General features: G+C 36.2%; 1 protein-coding gene across 5 annotated transcripts in view; it reads right to left on the bottom strand.

The window, feature by feature from the left end:
* The window catches only part of SCAF4 (SR-related CTD associated factor 4), a 47,974-nt gene that overhangs the window by 27,691 nt on the left and 2,028 nt on the right, over positions 1-18,255 (bottom strand). For 2 of the 5 annotated variants that reach the window (XM_075770593.1, XM_075770620.1), the window contains exons 2-9: positions 8,341-8,424; positions 7,691-7,735; positions 6,654-6,815; positions 4,639-4,774; positions 1,991-2,130; positions 1,264-1,440; positions 799-899; positions 256-303 (exon numbers count right to left, since the gene is read on the bottom strand). In XM_075770593.1, the coding sequence (XP_075626708.1) occupies positions 256-303; positions 799-899; positions 1,264-1,440; positions 1,991-2,130; positions 4,639-4,774; positions 6,654-6,815; positions 7,691-7,735; positions 8,341-8,424 (893 nt within the window). The remainder of the gene's footprint in view (positions 1-255; positions 304-798; positions 900-1,263; positions 1,441-1,990; positions 2,131-4,638; positions 4,775-6,653; positions 6,816-7,690; positions 7,736-8,340; positions 8,425-18,255) is intronic. The other 3 variants (XM_075770600.1, XM_075770609.1, XM_075770614.1) reach the window with 3 other exon arrangements.

Raw genomic sequence — 18,255 nt, forward strand, 5'->3', positions numbered from 1 at the left:
TGTTTGACCTACCTCATCTTTCTGTACTCCAGAGTTCCATCTGTATTACAGGGAATATACTACCAATTTACTAAAAGGGCATTTTAATTAACTAATTCTTATGGAAAATTAAAGTGCTCAAGGTGATAAACACAGTAAGAAAGCTGATGACAAAGTTAGTGATTCTGTTTTTGAGAGCAGGGTTTGGATGGCATATACAGAAAGTAAGACATGGGGCCACATACTGAAGCAGGGAAAAAAGAAATATCGACTAACCCAGGTATAGAGCACCATCCAGCCTGTGCACTGAATGAGAGAGAGGTCCTGTGGAAAAAACTAGTATGTGATCATGTAACTTAAAACTTTATCATAACGCATATCAAAAGGGAAACAGGAGTCTGAGTTAGTTTGCGTGAGTATTTTATGTCCGAGAATGTAAAGCTGCAAAGCCAATTTTAATTTTTTAAATAGTTAAAACTACCACAATGTTTCCCCAGCCAGCAAAGCAATCCAGCTGATTACTGACAATGCCCTGAGACACTCAGTTGTGCAATAAAAACACAAATTCATCTGGAAACCAAAACTGAGCTTTTCTCTACAGAACGCATTCCTCAATCAATGATGCAACATGCCAAACCTACACCAGATTACCAAAGTAAAAAGACCAAAAAAACACCTCACCTCAGAAGTTGTCAACAACGTTTTAACTTTGGACTATAACAGTTAAGCACTGAAGTAATCTGGAATTTTAATCAGCTTTCTAACCTAAAGATTTTTTAGGACAAAGCTTTGTTAATTTTATTAAGACACAAAACTTACAAAGCTGGCTGAGAAACTGAAGGAGAAGGAGCTGAGTCTTCTTTCTTTGAATCTTCCACTGCTTCTGGTTCATCATCATAGTCAAACCGATCTAGCAGCTTCTGAAAGAAATTATGTTGAGCCAACTATTTTTTCTGTATCATATAATCGGCAGCCAAAATATCCTTATTATCCAAGTCTTACTATATATCTAACAGCTCTGGAATTAAAGACAAGGTTAGAATCAGGAAAAAAAAAACAAACCACAAATCTATATTCTAATACAGAATCAGAAACTGTCCAAACCCAGTTTTATTCATCTTCAGAAAATGCAAAGGCTGTAAAAACAGGAAGCTGATCTCCTAACAGAAAGAGAACAAGATTTGCACCATTTTTCTCCTAACAAATGGAGGACATTGAGGAACCTATCAAACAGTCTTCCGCTGAACTGAAAAAGTTAAACACAAAGAACAAATGAAGACTTACTTTGTCAAATGATGTTTTTTGCTCAGGTGGTGGGAAAGCAGCTTTTTGTTCTGGTGGTTGTGCTCCTGTAGTTTTCAGCTGAGCAGTAATAGCTTGAACCTGAGCCATCACAGTGTTATCTATGACCGGTGACTGGGGTTTCTGAGGCTGTTGAAAAGTCTGAAGAATTTGCTGAAGCTACAAAAACATATATAGTGTTAAGTATATATTCTTACATAAACTCACAGCATTGAAAGAGCTGTAGGATATAAATTTTACATCAAACCAGACTATGGCACAGGATGAACACCAACAACAACTTGACTAAACTATGGAGAACTTTCAGCAAGACCAAATGTCACTTTTTAAATACTTGAGTGGCAAAATTCAGCAGATCCCAAAGTTTCAGCATTCAGGCCTTTCAACACTGCAAGTGTTTAAGCAGACCAAACAATAAAACTCAACATTTTGTTTTACATATTCCACCTATTCTTGAAACTTTGTAACTGCATCAATTCAGAACTAATTATTTAGGAATATACATGTGAATTTTCCTCAAATACCATAATTAGTGGATAGAAGGGCCATACATCATTGAAATACTGACTTTAACTCTCACAAGTTTTCCACTGAAGACTTTATGGAGGCTCTTTGTTTTGCTTCAAATCAAGGCTATTACTTCCATCACTTTCCTCCCGATTTAATATAAAAAGCAAAGTTAGAAGGGAACCAAATATAAACAGATTACCTGTTGTCCTTGCGTTGTTTGAAACAACTGAGCTACAGCTGCAAAGGCATCAGAACTGGGCAACTGTGGCACAGTAGGTACTGAGTTAGCAGTAACTTGAGGGGGCTCCAAAGGAACCTTTGCTGGAGGGGGCGGCGAACCTGAGTTTCACAGGAATTGAGAAAGTGCTACGTTACTCCAAAACATTCATCTTGCTCTTCAGTGCATACATTTACCTCCTCAAAACAAGTGCCTATCTACGATACTCTATTTAACCCAAGAAGTCCTATCTAAACTACCCCAATTGCATATTCTATTCACTTTGCCTTCAACTGCTCCATTCAATGTGCTCACATCTGCACATTATACATACTAAGAAAGACAAATGACCTATCTGAAATCTAGTCCAGCAGATATTTTAGATCACAACACAATGTTTGTAATTGTACAATTTTAGAAAATTTAAGAGGAAAAATTAATATTACTCAGTGTTAAGCAATGCATATCAATACACTTAAAACGTTAGTTCTGGTTACAAAGTTCTGGATTCATTCTTTCAGATGAATATTTCAAATCAATCATCTAATGGTTCATTTTAAGAGCAACTGAGTTTCTCTTAATATTTTCTGTTTTCTAGCAGTAACTGACCTTTGCTGAAATGTCTGGTAATAATTAAAGGTTTTTAAAAATTAATTCACAAGAAACTCTTTCTTTGATAAAGTTTGTTCTCATGCCACTTTTGCATAGGCACAACCTGCATTTGATAGATAAATCCTCCTACCATAAAAATAATTTTCACTAACTCTTCCAGGAAAAGGTTCCCATTTCCACTGAGCTTTACTAAAACTGAGATCACATTTTAAGACATACCACTAGCTTTGTCATGCAGCTTTCCCATTCTCTTTGCTTCAGATTACAATGTTTTGGGTTTTTTTAAAATAAACATTTTGCCAGTAAAAAGCAAATTAGCAGTAATACCATTGATTCCTACACGTGGTGAGCAAGTAACTATTCTTTAGCAAATATATTTTAATGGACTACTGTAAAACTGTACAAGGAGCTACAGTTTAAAAAACCCCACAAATAGAAATATTTTTTAGTTTGAGATACTAAGCAAATATGTTTGCCTCACAGTAACAACTTCTTTAAAGCCATTCATGTGTTTGCACTTTAAATAACTGCAGTGTTGACATGCAGCAAGCAGAGACAAATGTGTTGAATAATATTTTCCCAGAAGTCAGATACTACATAAAAATGCTGCAAAAGATACGTGATTGTTTTTAAATATAAATTAACTCCTAGATTATTTCCTGTATATATTCAGAAATATATATATATTCCTCTATATATCTGCTTGCTCAAGGGAGAAAATTTGCATTTCTCTCTCTCTCTCTGTTTTTTTTTTTGGCTGAACAGACTTTGTAGAATCTGTTTAGCTCATAATGCTATTTCACATAACGCATTCATGTATTTATTATTATTAATTAGCATATTTATTTCAGGGTCAAATTATCCCCCTCTGGTGCATCTGAATAAGCTCACTGAAATCAGTAATTCTGTACATGAAAATCTATGCAGAAGGCACCCAACCTGTTATCTACTAGCAATGAGACAGAGATAGAAAACCAGTGCCACTCACCTGTCACATCAGAATGAAATTGTACAGCCACCAGTCTACACCCAAGCTGAGATGGCTGAGACAATCTCTCCCCCTGCCTTGCTGTGTTTATAAAACATGCCAATAGGATACACTTTCCTGAACACCACTGGAGGTGATTTTACTTATGCTATTGTGCATCATTATTTTGTTGTCTCTCACCACACTTCACTCATTCCATTACATTTTTTGCCAGTCCAACTCCAGCATACATGAGTGCAATAAACAAGAAGGTTACTAAAGCTAAGTCTGAAATACAGAGTGCAAATTCAAAAAAGGCGGCCCTCCAGAGAAAGAGAGGATTGTGGTATGCATATTCTCATCCACAATTCGGTAACCTCACTACCAGCTTTTTATGTGGCATAAAATAGGTCAGTGAAAATACTGTGGGCAGGCCATCATTGCTTTACTCTTTAGGTCAGCGGTTTTCAACCAGTAGCCCGTGTAAAAGTCTACTGCCAGGCATAAATTTATTCTTCAAGAATTTGGATTTGAAACACCAGTTAAAATGTTTCGGGGCTGCATACTGAAAAAGACTGGCAGCTGCTGCTTTCAGATACTAAGTTAATTCGAAGAAAGATCAAGCTCAATGTGCGAGATCACTCTTTAGTTATCCAGATTCTAACATTACCAAAATGACATCAGAACTATAAAACTGAGAAACAACAGAAAAATATTTCAGACCAAAAGAAAAAAAAAATTAAAGATTTTTTTTTTTTTAAGAGGGGACACTGAAGTCATCTGTAAGTAAAGTATGCACATATGTATGTATATATGCATACACGATATAAATTTTAGGTATTTGCAAGTAAGTGTTCACATTCTGATAATTTCTGAAGTACAGTATCAGCATTTATTTAGAATGAGTTCAGCTGCTCCACATAATTGTGACAACAAAGTTGAGTTTATTAATACGCTAATGTTGAAACTAATAGTAGGCACTTTAATGTGAAAGCAAACAAGCTATTATCATTCCCCCTTTTAAAAGAAGTTGTTATAATGTCATTCATACCTTCATTATTAGTAGCATTTTCTGTCATTGGTGCTGTGGCACTAGTTCCTGCTGCCATATCCAGAAGAGGTTGAATTATTTCAATTTTAAATACTCCATTTTTCTGCCAAAGGTTCAAGACACGGACTATTTTACTCTGTTGAAACAAAAGCAAGCATCAACATGAAATAACAGCTCTCCTAATTCACAAACTCCAGATTTACCTTCCATACATTGAGAAGAAAGGTTTGAACAGTATAGGAGTTCAACGTAATCAGGCATACCTATTTAACAACTCCCTAGGTCATACAGGTCACACAGAAAAGAAAAACTGCCAATTTATTTTACTATCCGCTTTAATAAAAAGCAATTTGTGCCACCACTTCTTCACAGATGGTCATAAAGAGGTGGCACAAACAACAAATGCAACAAGATGGACAAAGAAAATGAAGACAAGCTGGAAAATGCTAATGAAAAGAGGGGCAATTAGATATAAAACACAAGAACAAAGCTTTAGATAGAAGATTACTTGCTTGAATTTTTTTCAACTAATCCAACCAATTCTATGTTGACAGAAGACGACCCATCTCCTCTATTATTCAAAAGATCAGGAAAGCAAGTGGAAAACGTTTTAACAGATCATTGCAGAAAGATTAAATTAGAACCTCTGACTGTCAGCTGTTATTTTAAGCTCTTTTCTTTTTTTTTTTTAAACATTAAGAACAATTAAGCTTTCAGGAACAAGCTGGAAATCAGTTTTTCCTTCTTTAGCCCAGTATTAAACAATAATATTTAACTAGATGTGCTGCTTCAGTTTGAACATGCAAGCAGGTAAAAGCCAGAATACATGTTATATTGACATACCTGTCCTTTTCGTATACTTAGTAATCTGACTTGCAGACATACAGGTTTTAAGTACTTTTTCCTTGTACTGTAGCTGCTAAGAAACAAAATCAATTCTGTTCCTTCTTGTTTGAACAATAAAGTGCCTTACTGTGACTCAGTTGTATACACCCATGCAAATCCACCTATACTTTCATAAGCTAAGCTATTAAAGAATTTCACAAAATGTTTTCTATACAACATTAGCGAGAAACCTGAAATGGCTATTTTTAAATTAGATTTCAGTGTGAAAAACAGTTAACTTTAAAACAGCAGCATTTTTTGGCTTTGGGTATTCTATCTCTCCAGAAGACTTGAAAATAACATGAAGGCCAAAAAAAAAAGAATAAATTTAATACTCTTGTTTTCAGTCACATATTAATCTTACAGAAAGGCTGTTTAAAAAAAAAAAAGTAGTAATATCATTCTCTTTGGATATTAACCATAGCAGTTGTGTATCTGCAGATCAGGTATTTTGTTTAGGTATTGGAAATTCCTTAATGCAAGTATGTTATAAATAGTGTTATTCCCCTACTGGAAATCATCTTGTCTATTTTAGCAGTGAGATCAGTTAGTTCCATAAAGGAGACAGATAGCCTAATTCATTTAGATGAACAAAATGGTAACCACAAAGACAGAAAGAAGGGACTGCTCTATTTCACCAGGGTACTGGCCCAGAAGCTCCAGAATATCAGATTCAATGCCTAAAGGTCGAAATGTTCGCCATTAGAAAACTACATGCAATGAAATTCTCAAGCATGGGATTTGTAAAGACTGAAGAAATCAACATGATGATTTTTGCAGAAAATTTGGGAACAGAACTTTCACTGCCTACAACACTGGATCTTCTGCTGTAACACTTTTTGTAGGAGACACCGCCTTCCATAGTAAAAGTTTTGGCACAGTTACACACACTGTTGAAGTGTCTGCATAGGCAAAACAAAGCTTATGAAATTAGGTAAAATAAATATTTTAACTAGAACTTTCATTTAGCTATCACCTTTGCTAAACTTTCTCAGCATGTTTTATTATTTCATATAATAATATGCTACCATGGACATAGAGAATCAATAAATCAGGTTTCATGTATGTGGAAACATGTAGGTAAGCACTGTTATCAATTCATAACAACACTTGAGAAATTATAGATGTACCTTGTCTTCAGATGGACAGAGATACAAATACTGGAATGTGGCAGTAATATTTTTAGAGAATCTTGGCCCAAAAACATCTTTGTCTGTTCCAAACTGGTGACGAGACTGACGAACAATAGAGTCAATAACGTACAATCCCGGGACTTTATATTCTGGTTTACACTGAAAACATAAAAATAATTTTCCATTATGCAGTGATATTAACAAGGTAACATGCATTCACCTTAGATCCTCAGACAAAATCTACACTTGGTATAACTGGGTAGAAAAAAATTAATTTGTTTTATGTAGAATTCTCTTACTGGTTTGCTTTGTTTGAAATGCAAAAGGAAGGAGAAAAACTTGCTTTAACATTTGCGACACAGTAAATATACCTAGATATCTTGAAGCAACCTTTATTTTCTCAATCATGGCTTTTAAAGTATCTTTAGCTTGACAACACGTGACCACAGCAGTAGATCTACTACATTACAGTACAGACTGTCACAACTCTGCGATCAAGCTACCTCACACTCAATGCACTGAACTACTTCCATCAACTCTATTCTCCAGAATTTAATGCAAAGTCCTTCTCTTTGGAGGTCTCTAAAGGACTCAGGATGAAAAAGAGTGTTTTTCCTGTTCACTCAGAGGAACTTACTTTAGGCATCACGATAGTTTGCTTTTAGCAAGTATTACATTCCAGCCTGTTGTTCTACGTGCCTAGGCAAGCATGAAAACTGTATTTTCTGAAAACATGTACTATCTTAGCCACTGAAAATTAATTTGAAGTTCAGTACATCCAGTTTCCTCCTCAGTTGCTGGGTAGAGGAGAAAGGGGGAATTTCACAATTTTTTTTTCCTCTCCTCCTTAATGTACTACAGAAAGCTAAAATGAGGAGATGGCATAGACAGATACCAAATGTATAAAATACTAACAACGCAATATCCTCCCTCATTCCCTGAATAACAGAAGCCTTTTTGGTTATTTACTAGCATTGATAACATCTAGTAGTGGATGCAGACAATTTATCAGTAGATTATTTTTTATTTTTTACCTTTTTGATAAACTTCTCTACAATCTGGACAACATGCTTGTAGAGCTGGAAAATAAATGCAGCAGTTAATTTATCATCTACTCAACAGTGGCACATCATTTTAGAAGTATTTTAACTCTTTGTGATTACTATCACTTAGGAAAGACTACTAAATATTGTAGTCACATTTTAAAAAGAAGTATGTTATCAAGTGAAGTTAATCAAGCACAGTAAAAGATTTCATGGGGGAGGACAGAAACAAGCCATCCTTTCTGTCAGAAGTGTATCACTGTATACACAAAAGACATACTGCTTCTAGAGTATTAGTGAGAGCTTCCTGGAGTTACTTTCTAAGCAAGTCCACTATGTTTTAATATGCTAAGGTGCAGTTGCATCCTGCAACATTTAAAATTGTATTACACAGAAATCACAACACTCTAGTGGGTGTAGCATTAAAAAGCAATGATTCAAAAAAAATCAAGCTGGCATTATGCTACTAGTCTAAAACCAAGAGATGATATTCACCACCCACTTCTTTCTAGATAACATTCTTAATGCCAACTAGAACAAAACATCCATGAAGCAAAGACTGGGAAATCCAGAGATACATTTGCTTAGAAGTAAAATAATATTGTTACCGTTACAGTTATGTTTGTTCTATTGTACTTTACCTTAATAGCTTTAATGGCAGCTTTTGTGATGAGAATCATTTTTGCTCGGGAAATAGGAGGTTTCATCTCCATCAGTGAAAAGAGCTAAACACAGAAAACAATATTAAAAATGTATTCTGCAGTTTAAGCAGTTAATCAAAAAGACAACATTTCAGACAACTGATTGATTACTGACATTGCATACTATGTATTGCCACAACGCTGGGTGACCCTCGAAACAAAGAGACTAACAGGGAGATCTTTCTAGGCAATATTCAAAGCTATCTTCCTTGCGAACTAACCCATATTCATTGATTTACCAGATTTTGATATGGCTGCTGTCGAAGTTCCATTTGTGTCTAAGAATTAGTTTCTGCTAACTTATGGTACAGACACTGCTAACTTATGGTATAGGAACTTGCTATTTTACAAAAACAATATAAAACAGAAGTAACTGCAATTTGATTTAAATTAGCCTGAGTATCTGCTTACCAAATAGAAATATTAGGACGGTCCTACAGATAGCTAGACTGACATAATCCTATTATCTAAAAATAATGTGCATAAAACATGACAACTTTCATCCATCAAGGTGATCAAATCAATACTAAGTTTTCAAATTATCCCGCTATATACAAGCACTGTAAATGTCTTTAACAGAGATGTTTACCATTTCATTTGCTATGACCATACCATATTATTATTAACTGCACCAACTGTTTTGGAGAATCCCCTGCATTATTCTCCATACTAATGTCACCCAGTTGAAAAGTTAATTCCTCAAGGACAAAGCTTCCAGAAGCTGGTAGTCTTTATAGATGACAGTTTGAGGCATTCTGTGAATCCAGCTTACAGAATAATTCTGATCTTGTTTCTATAAACATAGCCCAGGCACACTATTTCAAAGAGTTTTAATCGTATCAGAAGTTAAGAGTGCTATTCTGTTAAGACCATGAAGCACAAAAAGGGATTCTGCAGTGCTAGATTTAATTTTTTTTTAAATTTTTTTTAAAGTCCGAATTCACAGGAAGCATACTCTATATTCAAAACATGTAGTAGGATACAGGTAGGAAGTTCAGCTCTTCAAATCTGAAAGTGCGGCTCTAAGCAAAAAACCCCCAAACTTCATTTTCACAAATAGCATCACCATGATTTACATCTCATGTGTGAGGAAATTTATTACAAAACACTTTCAAAAAGTCCTGAACCTAGGCATTCAGAAAAGACACTGCTCTCTCTACCAGTCTTGACCATAACTCTGAAAATAAGTATTAGCTTCACATTTCAGAAACAGGGAAAAACTAAAGCTTGCACACAGAACTATCAGAGCTGATGAAACATCTGTGAAGGGTTGAACCCCAGCACCACCTGAACAGCATGACTTTCTCATGGTACTTGGCTTCCTGTAGAACATTTTTTAAGAGAACAGGGAAATAAGGGATTTGGGGAGGTTTGTTTTTAAATAAGTCCTACAGACTGACACTCACAAGTATGCATGCACACACACACCCCAGAAGACTCCAAAATCCAATGCACATTTCGCCACTTTCCAGACCACTCTGCCCACTCTGGATCTACAGTTAATTCTATGTACTCCATAAGCTACTGTTGTGATTTCACATTGTAAAATATCCAGGTGCAAAAACTACACTGTATGCTACACTATGTTTTTGTGTCATACTCTGCACACTTCTGTTCTACTAGTCATTACACCTGGAAGCATCATCCACATTGGCTTGTTAGGACCATTCTCTCTTCTCCAATCTTCCTTCCTGTCTTCCACACAGAAACAGAAGCCAGGACATCCCAGTACTACTTTTTAATTCTTCCTTCTCTATCACAGCTCATGGTTAGGTGTTCTGCGTCATTAAATATTATTTTCTATTCTTCCCATAAACTTAACTTCCTATTTAAGCTGTGGCTTACTAAAGGTAGAATCATTTTATTGTCATGATTTGTGTAGTGCAAAAAAACACAGAGACCTTCAACATTTCCTACACACAATCATTTTTACTTTGAAATATTCCCCACAAATCATAGAAAAAGAAAAAAGGGGGGTTGCATTACATAATTTGATTTTGCTCTTCACAATAAAGAAAAAAAAAAAGAGCCTTTGAACACTAGCCAAAAATGTAATCAATTATTTGCCACAAAACAAATTAAGAGAATAAAAGTATCTTCATCTGACAGTGTAATTGAAAGGAAGATGTCATTTAAAAATTTATCTCTTATTTTTCTATTAATTTAAAGTTCCAAGACACTTGCGAAGCGACCAACTAACAGAGATTTATCCACCATCTCAGTTAAGGAAAAAAACTATGCAGAAGATAAGAAAATTTGGCCAAATATTTAAAGGCAAGTAAAGTGATAACAAGACTTTCAGCAATACAAAATGAAAGCCTTACACCAATAAAATACAAAGAGTAGGCAAGAAGGTATTGACTTTCTTAATTCAATTCCTATTCCAGGAGATATGACAGAGGAAAAACTGTCCTTCAAGACAATGGTAGCCTTTTCCAACCTTTTCCAACACCAACATCAAGTCAAGACCATGATTCTTCATTACTAATCTCCACAAAAGGCAAGTTCTAGTGCCAGAATGTTTGATTTTTCAAGCCATTCAAGCTGTAAGAGTTACTTCAGCTAACATCCCTGCTTGCTGAGAAATCACAGTATGGACAAATAAAAACTGTCAGATAAAAGACAGAAGGAGAGAGGTGTCCGAGTGGTCTTGTTTTTTTTAAAAAAAGCTTAATTTCAATTTCAAATTATATTTCTTTAGAGTAAGTGCAAAGACTCTTAATGAACAAAGTCAATGCTATTATTAAAACTCAAGAAAATCTGTTTTAAGAGGAAATGAAAGACAAAACCAGAATTTTCCAAAACCCAACACCCACAAACAAACCACCAGAAGGCTTGGAAAATGAGATAAAGGAGGAAAAAAGGAGCGAACATTAAGACAGGCACTCCATATCCTTTCCTTTAGACACCAAGAGGCAACTGGTCCTCCAGAAAAAGGAGCCAGTCCCATATAACAATACAAAGAAGCTGATGTGAAAGCAGCACTTCAGCATTTGCATTTCAGGAACACAACAGGAGGGAACCAGGAAACTGGGAGTCTTAAAAGATACCCAAGAATGACCATTGCAACTGGGAGAAAAAGGAAAAAAAAAAAAAAAATCCAAGGAAAAAGAAACTGCCAGAGGGCAGAAAAAAGGGAAATCAGCTAGATGCACTGAAGTAGCCAGGGAAGATGCAATAAAGAATATGGTAGCTTGGAGAAGTCATTAATTAATAAGAACAGGAGAAGCTGAAACTTAGGCTACTAAGGCAGGAATAAACAAGAGCTTTGGAAGAACAGGACTGAGCAGATCACTGTAAATTGTTCCTTTGCTGTTACAGACAGCTCTCGGGGCAACCGCAACAAAAACATAGTAAAAGCAATGAGGTCAGTACACACAGATATTTCCAGCTCAGGATGAACTACAGCTGAAACATGCATCAAACTAAGATGCAAATATTTTTATATATAAATATATATGCACACGTACATATATATACACGTGTATGTGTATGTATATATATGTGCGTGCATAAATATATGTGTGTGTATTCTGCCCTCTCTTCACACACACCCCCATCACTATCTCTTGGAATAGCACATCAAAACTGTTGCCTTTTTAAATTTTCGTAAGAATTTAGAATACCAAATGACTATTTTAAAACTGATTTTTAGTTAATTTTCAGTATCATAGTTACATGTGTCAAAACTATGTTTTAAAGACGCGTAAATCTAAAATTTAACAACCTTACCAGTTCCTTGTGGATTTTCACTGTTAGAAGGGGAAACTGTTCAGTAAGATGCCCATGTACTTTACATTTACATATGTTCGATTAGACTTGGATCTTCTTTCATACACATTTCCCAAACCTATATGACAAAACCCCCTATTTTCAGAGGACCGTCCTTCCAATAATACATGTGATTGCTCAAAAGGCACCATGATTAGCTCAAGAAACAACCTAGACACAAAAACTTACATTAAAAAAAAAAAAGAAGAAAAAAAGAAATGTGATGGATGTAACAAAGGCAACGATAATTTGCAGCTTAAAAATGTTTCCAATGTACTGCCTCACAACAGAAGCCTGTCCCTGGAATGCTCTGCGCTGTAAAGCTTGACCTGCTAGAAATGACTTGCTGCTTTTACCAACCGTAACTGGATGTTTGGAGAAAAAAAAAACAGCTCCTATTTGATCCCTACCTTCCTTCCCCATACAGTGACACCACTGGCTAAAGAGAAAAGCAGTTTATCTCTGCCTCTATTTCTACTGGCCACTGCCCCCCGTAAATTAATTTGGCAATGAAAACCACCCATGGTATCCTGTTCACTCGGATGGGGAGGTACCATAGGGCAAGACAGCACAACCAAAAAGAAATTAATTGAAACTTTACTTTTATGCAAGAACTAATTAATCCAAGGACTATTCAAGACATATCTTTAGTCAGTTTTGATAATTTCCATAGTTTAAGAATTGTCTCCTGCTTTCTGTGTGAATTCTTTCATACACAAGGAAAAAACAAGGTAGAAAAAATAGTAGAAAGGCTTAACCACAAAACGTTATCAAAATCATTAAGGTAAAGGCCATAAGAAAAACTTTCCTATTTCAGTTATAATAGTCTCACCTGTTGGAAGTAGCATGAAAAAAACCACACTTTGTTTTACAGAAGCTCTAGCTTAGGATTTCCATTTAAGAATTTCAATTTAAGAATTTCCAAGCATTTCTGGAACCTCCCTCCCTATATTTGAAAGTACATGCACTGCAGCTGCACGTTTTTAAAAGTACCATGTTTTTAAAAGGAATCATTTCTTTGTTGCTCCCTATCAACCCATGTTCTACAAAAAAGTGGAGGTATTAAAGAGCCTACTAAACTCAAGCCACAATACAAAATACTGATTCAAGCATATTTCTCCACACTTTTCACAACAGTACAGAAATACAGGATAAAGGATCTATAAAGCCAGGAACCTCAAAGGCAAAAAAATCACCTGCACATTTTCAGGCTAATAAACGCAATTAAATAACAAAGATGAGCCATTCATTAAACCACAGCAGATAGCAAGAGGGAGACTAACCATACTGCCTGCTACTTAAAGAGCAAACTAGTAACCACCCCCAAATTAAAATTCAATGTAAAGTACAGAAGTACTATAGAAAACACATGACAGGAGTGAACTAAGGTGGCCTTCCAACTCAAACTGTAGAACCTGCTCCAGTCCATAAGCCCTGCGTGAGGAGTAGTAGGAGAGGTAGGTAATGGGAGAAGGAATAGGATGATGGCCTTTAGTTTTCAGCCTGTCAAGTAGCAAGTTATTTATTTCTGCCGTTCTACAGTTAATGCCATTGAGAGTCTATTTTACACAAAAACTTGAGAACTATGTGGTTTTGAAGCAAAGGGGAGAATCGCTATTTTCAAATTTGCGCACAGCCTTACCTTAGAATCCTAAAAAGACAGCATGTCTGGGCACAACATGTCTTCAGAACAACAGCAAGTTGAAATGTAGGAATATTATCAGCTTCACTTTGTTACTGAATTCATTACAAGAAAAGCAAAAACAGACAGTGATGTGTGCATGCCAGTAGACACGGAACAGAGGTGCCAAGGGAAAAACGTAAGACACATGGTCAGGGAAAAAAGGCAGCTTATACACTTTCCAGACATGAAACCACCAGCAAAGAAGTGAGACAGTGTCATCCAGTAAGATATCCCATTGGCACAGAATGAAAAAGATCAGGCTTATATCCTTTGGGGTGTCTCAAGCTTGATGTATGATCTTAAGTCTATTTATTTAAGCATGAGATAACATAGTAGGAAGGTAAAAATACCTTAAGACTTGAACCGACTTCCCTGGCTTTGCTCTCTTGCTGAAGTTTCTTTGCCATAAAAAGGTTTCTTTATTTACAAATAAAGAGGTACAGCTCTGTTTTATAAACTTACTAAATAAAACCCAGAGAAAAGAAGCACAGATAGAAGCACGATGTACTGAAAGAAACACAGTGTTTAGTGGATATCAAGCACTCAGGTCATTGTTACAATACTCTCATTCAATCTTCCCTTCTCCAGTTTTCACACAGCAATCTAACACGCCCTCAACAATTTCATCAAGTCTTTTGTGTCCAAGAACATGTCTCTAAGCAGGCTCCATACACAGATATGACACAGTCAGCACTCTGTACATTATTATTTTTTTAATTTGTATTTGATTTAGGCATTTAGAAACCACCTAATACAGCCACACTACGAGTCACTTATAGATGTATAATTGTAGTTATTTGCTCATATGCCTACAGAAAAAAAAATAAAATATTATGGAGGATGTGACTAACAAGCACAGATACTATACTATTTTGTTAACAAAACACCATTACTATTAATGCATGATCAGATCTTTAAAAGGTCAGATGTTTTAAGAAATACACACAGGTCCAAAAAAATCTGTTAGCCGCATACATTTTCCTTCCCCTAGGAAACTCATCAGTTCCTTTCCTCTTCAGGTCCACACTCTTCCTTGAGCTACTAAGAAAAGGAGAAAGATAATGATGTCTACTAAACTTCTCCTGCTAAGCTATGTCTCACAGGATCAATGTAAGTTTTAAATCCTTGACCATCAGCTGTGAAGCATAACAAGTATCAGGTGCTGCTAAGGTAAGAGACCACCATAAAATTCATGGCTGTCAGGCTACATTCTTTGGAAAATAAAGTGAGATTTAAATTTGACCAGATATGAACCCCAGGCAATGAAGCTAAATAATACTTTATCAACTAAGCTATTTCTGTGGCCTAGAAAGACCATTCACAAATTCTGAATCACTGGGGAGAAACATCTTTACAAAAGACAGGCACATGAAAATGACATCATACAAGTACACAGAATAGAATTTTGGTTTTTACACAAATGTTTTTGAAACTTAGCTGCCTCTTAGGATCAGCGCTGTGCTGGTAAGTCCAGCATGTCTCCTGAAAAGCTGTTCATCTCATTTCTTCTCTTACCGAGAATCTCTACTAGAATGCCACAGCTTTTCAATATTCCTGGAAACAGTTCAGTCCAGAAGTACGAGATACAGCTCTTTCAGGATGAAAACAATGATGATCCTTCAATTACTGTGATGCAGTCATAAAAGCAACAAAGCAACTTCCATCCCAGAAAAGCTCCATGCTACTTCTGCACTAATTTCAGTCTGGGTCTCACAGTTTAAAAAAGGGACTAAATTCACACTAAAACTCTAGTAGCATTCTCCTATCTTTCTCTCCTTCTACCCCACCCAAATGGCATTTGAACTGCTGCTTAAGCTCTCTCCCAGGACATGTGGGAGGCAGCACTGACTTACAAATACAGCCTATTGCACCTACTGGAATATGGGAATCATTTTAGTCAGCTGCAACAGGTAGCAGCTGTCTTTAAAGAGACAAAGGGTGCCAAAATGCACAAGAGATATTAATCCTTCCTCCAACTACAGATACTGGTAGTTGCGTCCTTGCTGCTTTGCCATACGACAGAGGGAATCTAACTGGGGTTCATGAGCTCCAGTAGCTGCTGAAGAACCACTGTGAAGGATATCCTGCCAACCTCTATTTATAGGACCTGGGGAGGGGAGGGGAAGAACTGGGAGCAACAGATTGTAATAGAACATGCAAAATGAAGTCTTACCATTAGCATAAGATAGCTATACTAGATCAAAAATACAACTATCCAGTTCACTGAATAAACAGTAAAGAAGAAAGCTGCAGCTATAACTTTAAAGAAACAGCCCACAATATCTATCCTCTTTGTGATCTAGAGACACTTAAGTGAGGTATCAATTGTTTCAGTGGTACAGATTAACTATTACCAACCTGAGACACACGATTAAGTGAATATGCTGCATTACTCAATACAAATATAAGATTACAAAATAGGAAACTTTACTTTATTCTACTTCCAGCAGCAAGACTGTGAAGAAATCTCTATTTCTAACTTTTATAGCCAGTAAACTATCCCTCAAGTTTTCAGATTAAAGAGACGGAAACACATACCCCTGAATTAAAGCACGACAAGGATTAAAACCTTTATAAACCATGGCAGATGTGTGTTTTTGGTGGTGTTTTGTGCGGTTTTTTTAAGAAGATGTTTACTTGTTTTCTTAAAAATATAACAAAGTTTTGCACCATTATCAAGTTACCTCTTGTGATTTACTTACACTGTACTATTAATTTAACACAACATATACACCTAACAGTACACGGATTCTAACTTACTCTTCCAGGATACAGTTTGAACTAATTTCCTCGGGGAAAATATACTATACTACATAACCGTCAAATCCCACCTATTCAGTTGGTAATACCTGCTCAGAGTACAGCTGGATAAAAATAATGCAGCAAACATGTTTGTTCAATACAAAAAACATGCTTGCTCCTGTAGAAAAATAAGAATTTTTAAGAGGCACATTTACTAGTAAATTTCCATTCAAAATATAGATACAAAGAACAGGACTAAGGGAATGGGCAACACAATCAAACACGATCAAATTACGCAACACATGTAAATTACCACCCATTGCCAGAGCCAAACTAATTGACTCTAAGTGTTCTTTCCCAGCTAGCCACAATTGCTAAGTGCAACGTGCTAGCACAAACCCCTGTATTTAAGTTTTACTTCACAATTCAAATGGGCAGTTAAGATCACATGCGTATCACAATTAGCTATCACCATTAGCTGACAGGCAAAAACTTGTTACTTCACTGCAACATAATCATAAATACCGTCAGAAGCCTATAACCCAAAGATAGAAACTGAACTTCCGAGTACAAGTGGAACCTAAGTCAGCCAAAACTACTAATAGTTTCTACTGGAATGGGTGAACAGCTTCAGCCAAAACAAAACAGTTCAAATTGCATAAATAGAAGTGTTGCTGGTGCTCTTCTCTTCCTCCCTAAGCTCTTTTGTCTGAGAATAGGATACCAATCTAGAGGATGCCTAATTTACAGCCATGATTTGAACCTGGACCTCCCACCATTCAAGAAATTCCTGTAATCACCAAACTCACCCCAAAAAATCCCAAATAATCATATCAACTGAAGTATTAAGTGGCATCTCCTCCTTCATGTAGACTGGCAAAGAGCTGAGAGCTGCCACCTCCACAGAAGAAGAGATGGTAAATGCAGAAGTGCATCACCTCTAGCATACATGGGAAGTCCAGCACAAAACTCATGGTTGCTGCAGTTAAAGTTGCCATTATAAAACTGCAATTCTCTGTCTATAAAAGTATTGTACAGCCAGCAAGTTCAGGAATTCTTGACCTACAGGGTATTCTGTAAATACCCCGATCTTCGCTGTTGAAGCTGTTCCACTCTCAATAAAATAATTAACTATTCAGCCAGAGACTGGTACCTCTGTAGTCCTCACAAAGTGTCCACATTATAAGACAGTCTTACAGACAAAATGAGTCCTCACACACACACTAGCCTGTGCTATTCCCATCGTTCTGTGAGTAACGTTGAGATCTTTTGTAAAACAGCTCTTTCACTTTCTCTGCTTCCATTGAGAAAGCCCAGAAATGGAACAATATCTGACTGTAAATCTTACCCTCCTCAAAAAAGTTTGAGATGTTTCACACTTTATTTTAGTACGTATTGTTTTGCATGCACAGCTTCAGGCAACACGTGCTGAAAAGTTAAGAGAACAGTTAAAGAACTGGACTTTATGTTCTTAGCTAGTATCATAAACACGCCTTCTGAGAACAGGACAGCAATTACACAAAACCTGAATTTATTAACACACTACTTACACATAAGTAGTCCTACGGAAACAGTCATACGTACAAATGATTGCAGAACAGGGATTTTAGCAAGTATAGTTTTCTTCCCTGTAACTGCCAGTGGCCAGCCATCAGAAT

Source organism: Balearica regulorum, chromosome 1, assembly GCF_011004875.1.
Source record: "Balearica regulorum gibbericeps isolate bBalReg1 chromosome 1, bBalReg1.pri, whole genome shotgun sequence".
In the NCBI taxonomy this organism is placed as follows: domain Eukaryota; kingdom Metazoa; phylum Chordata; class Aves; order Gruiformes; family Gruidae; genus Balearica; species Balearica regulorum.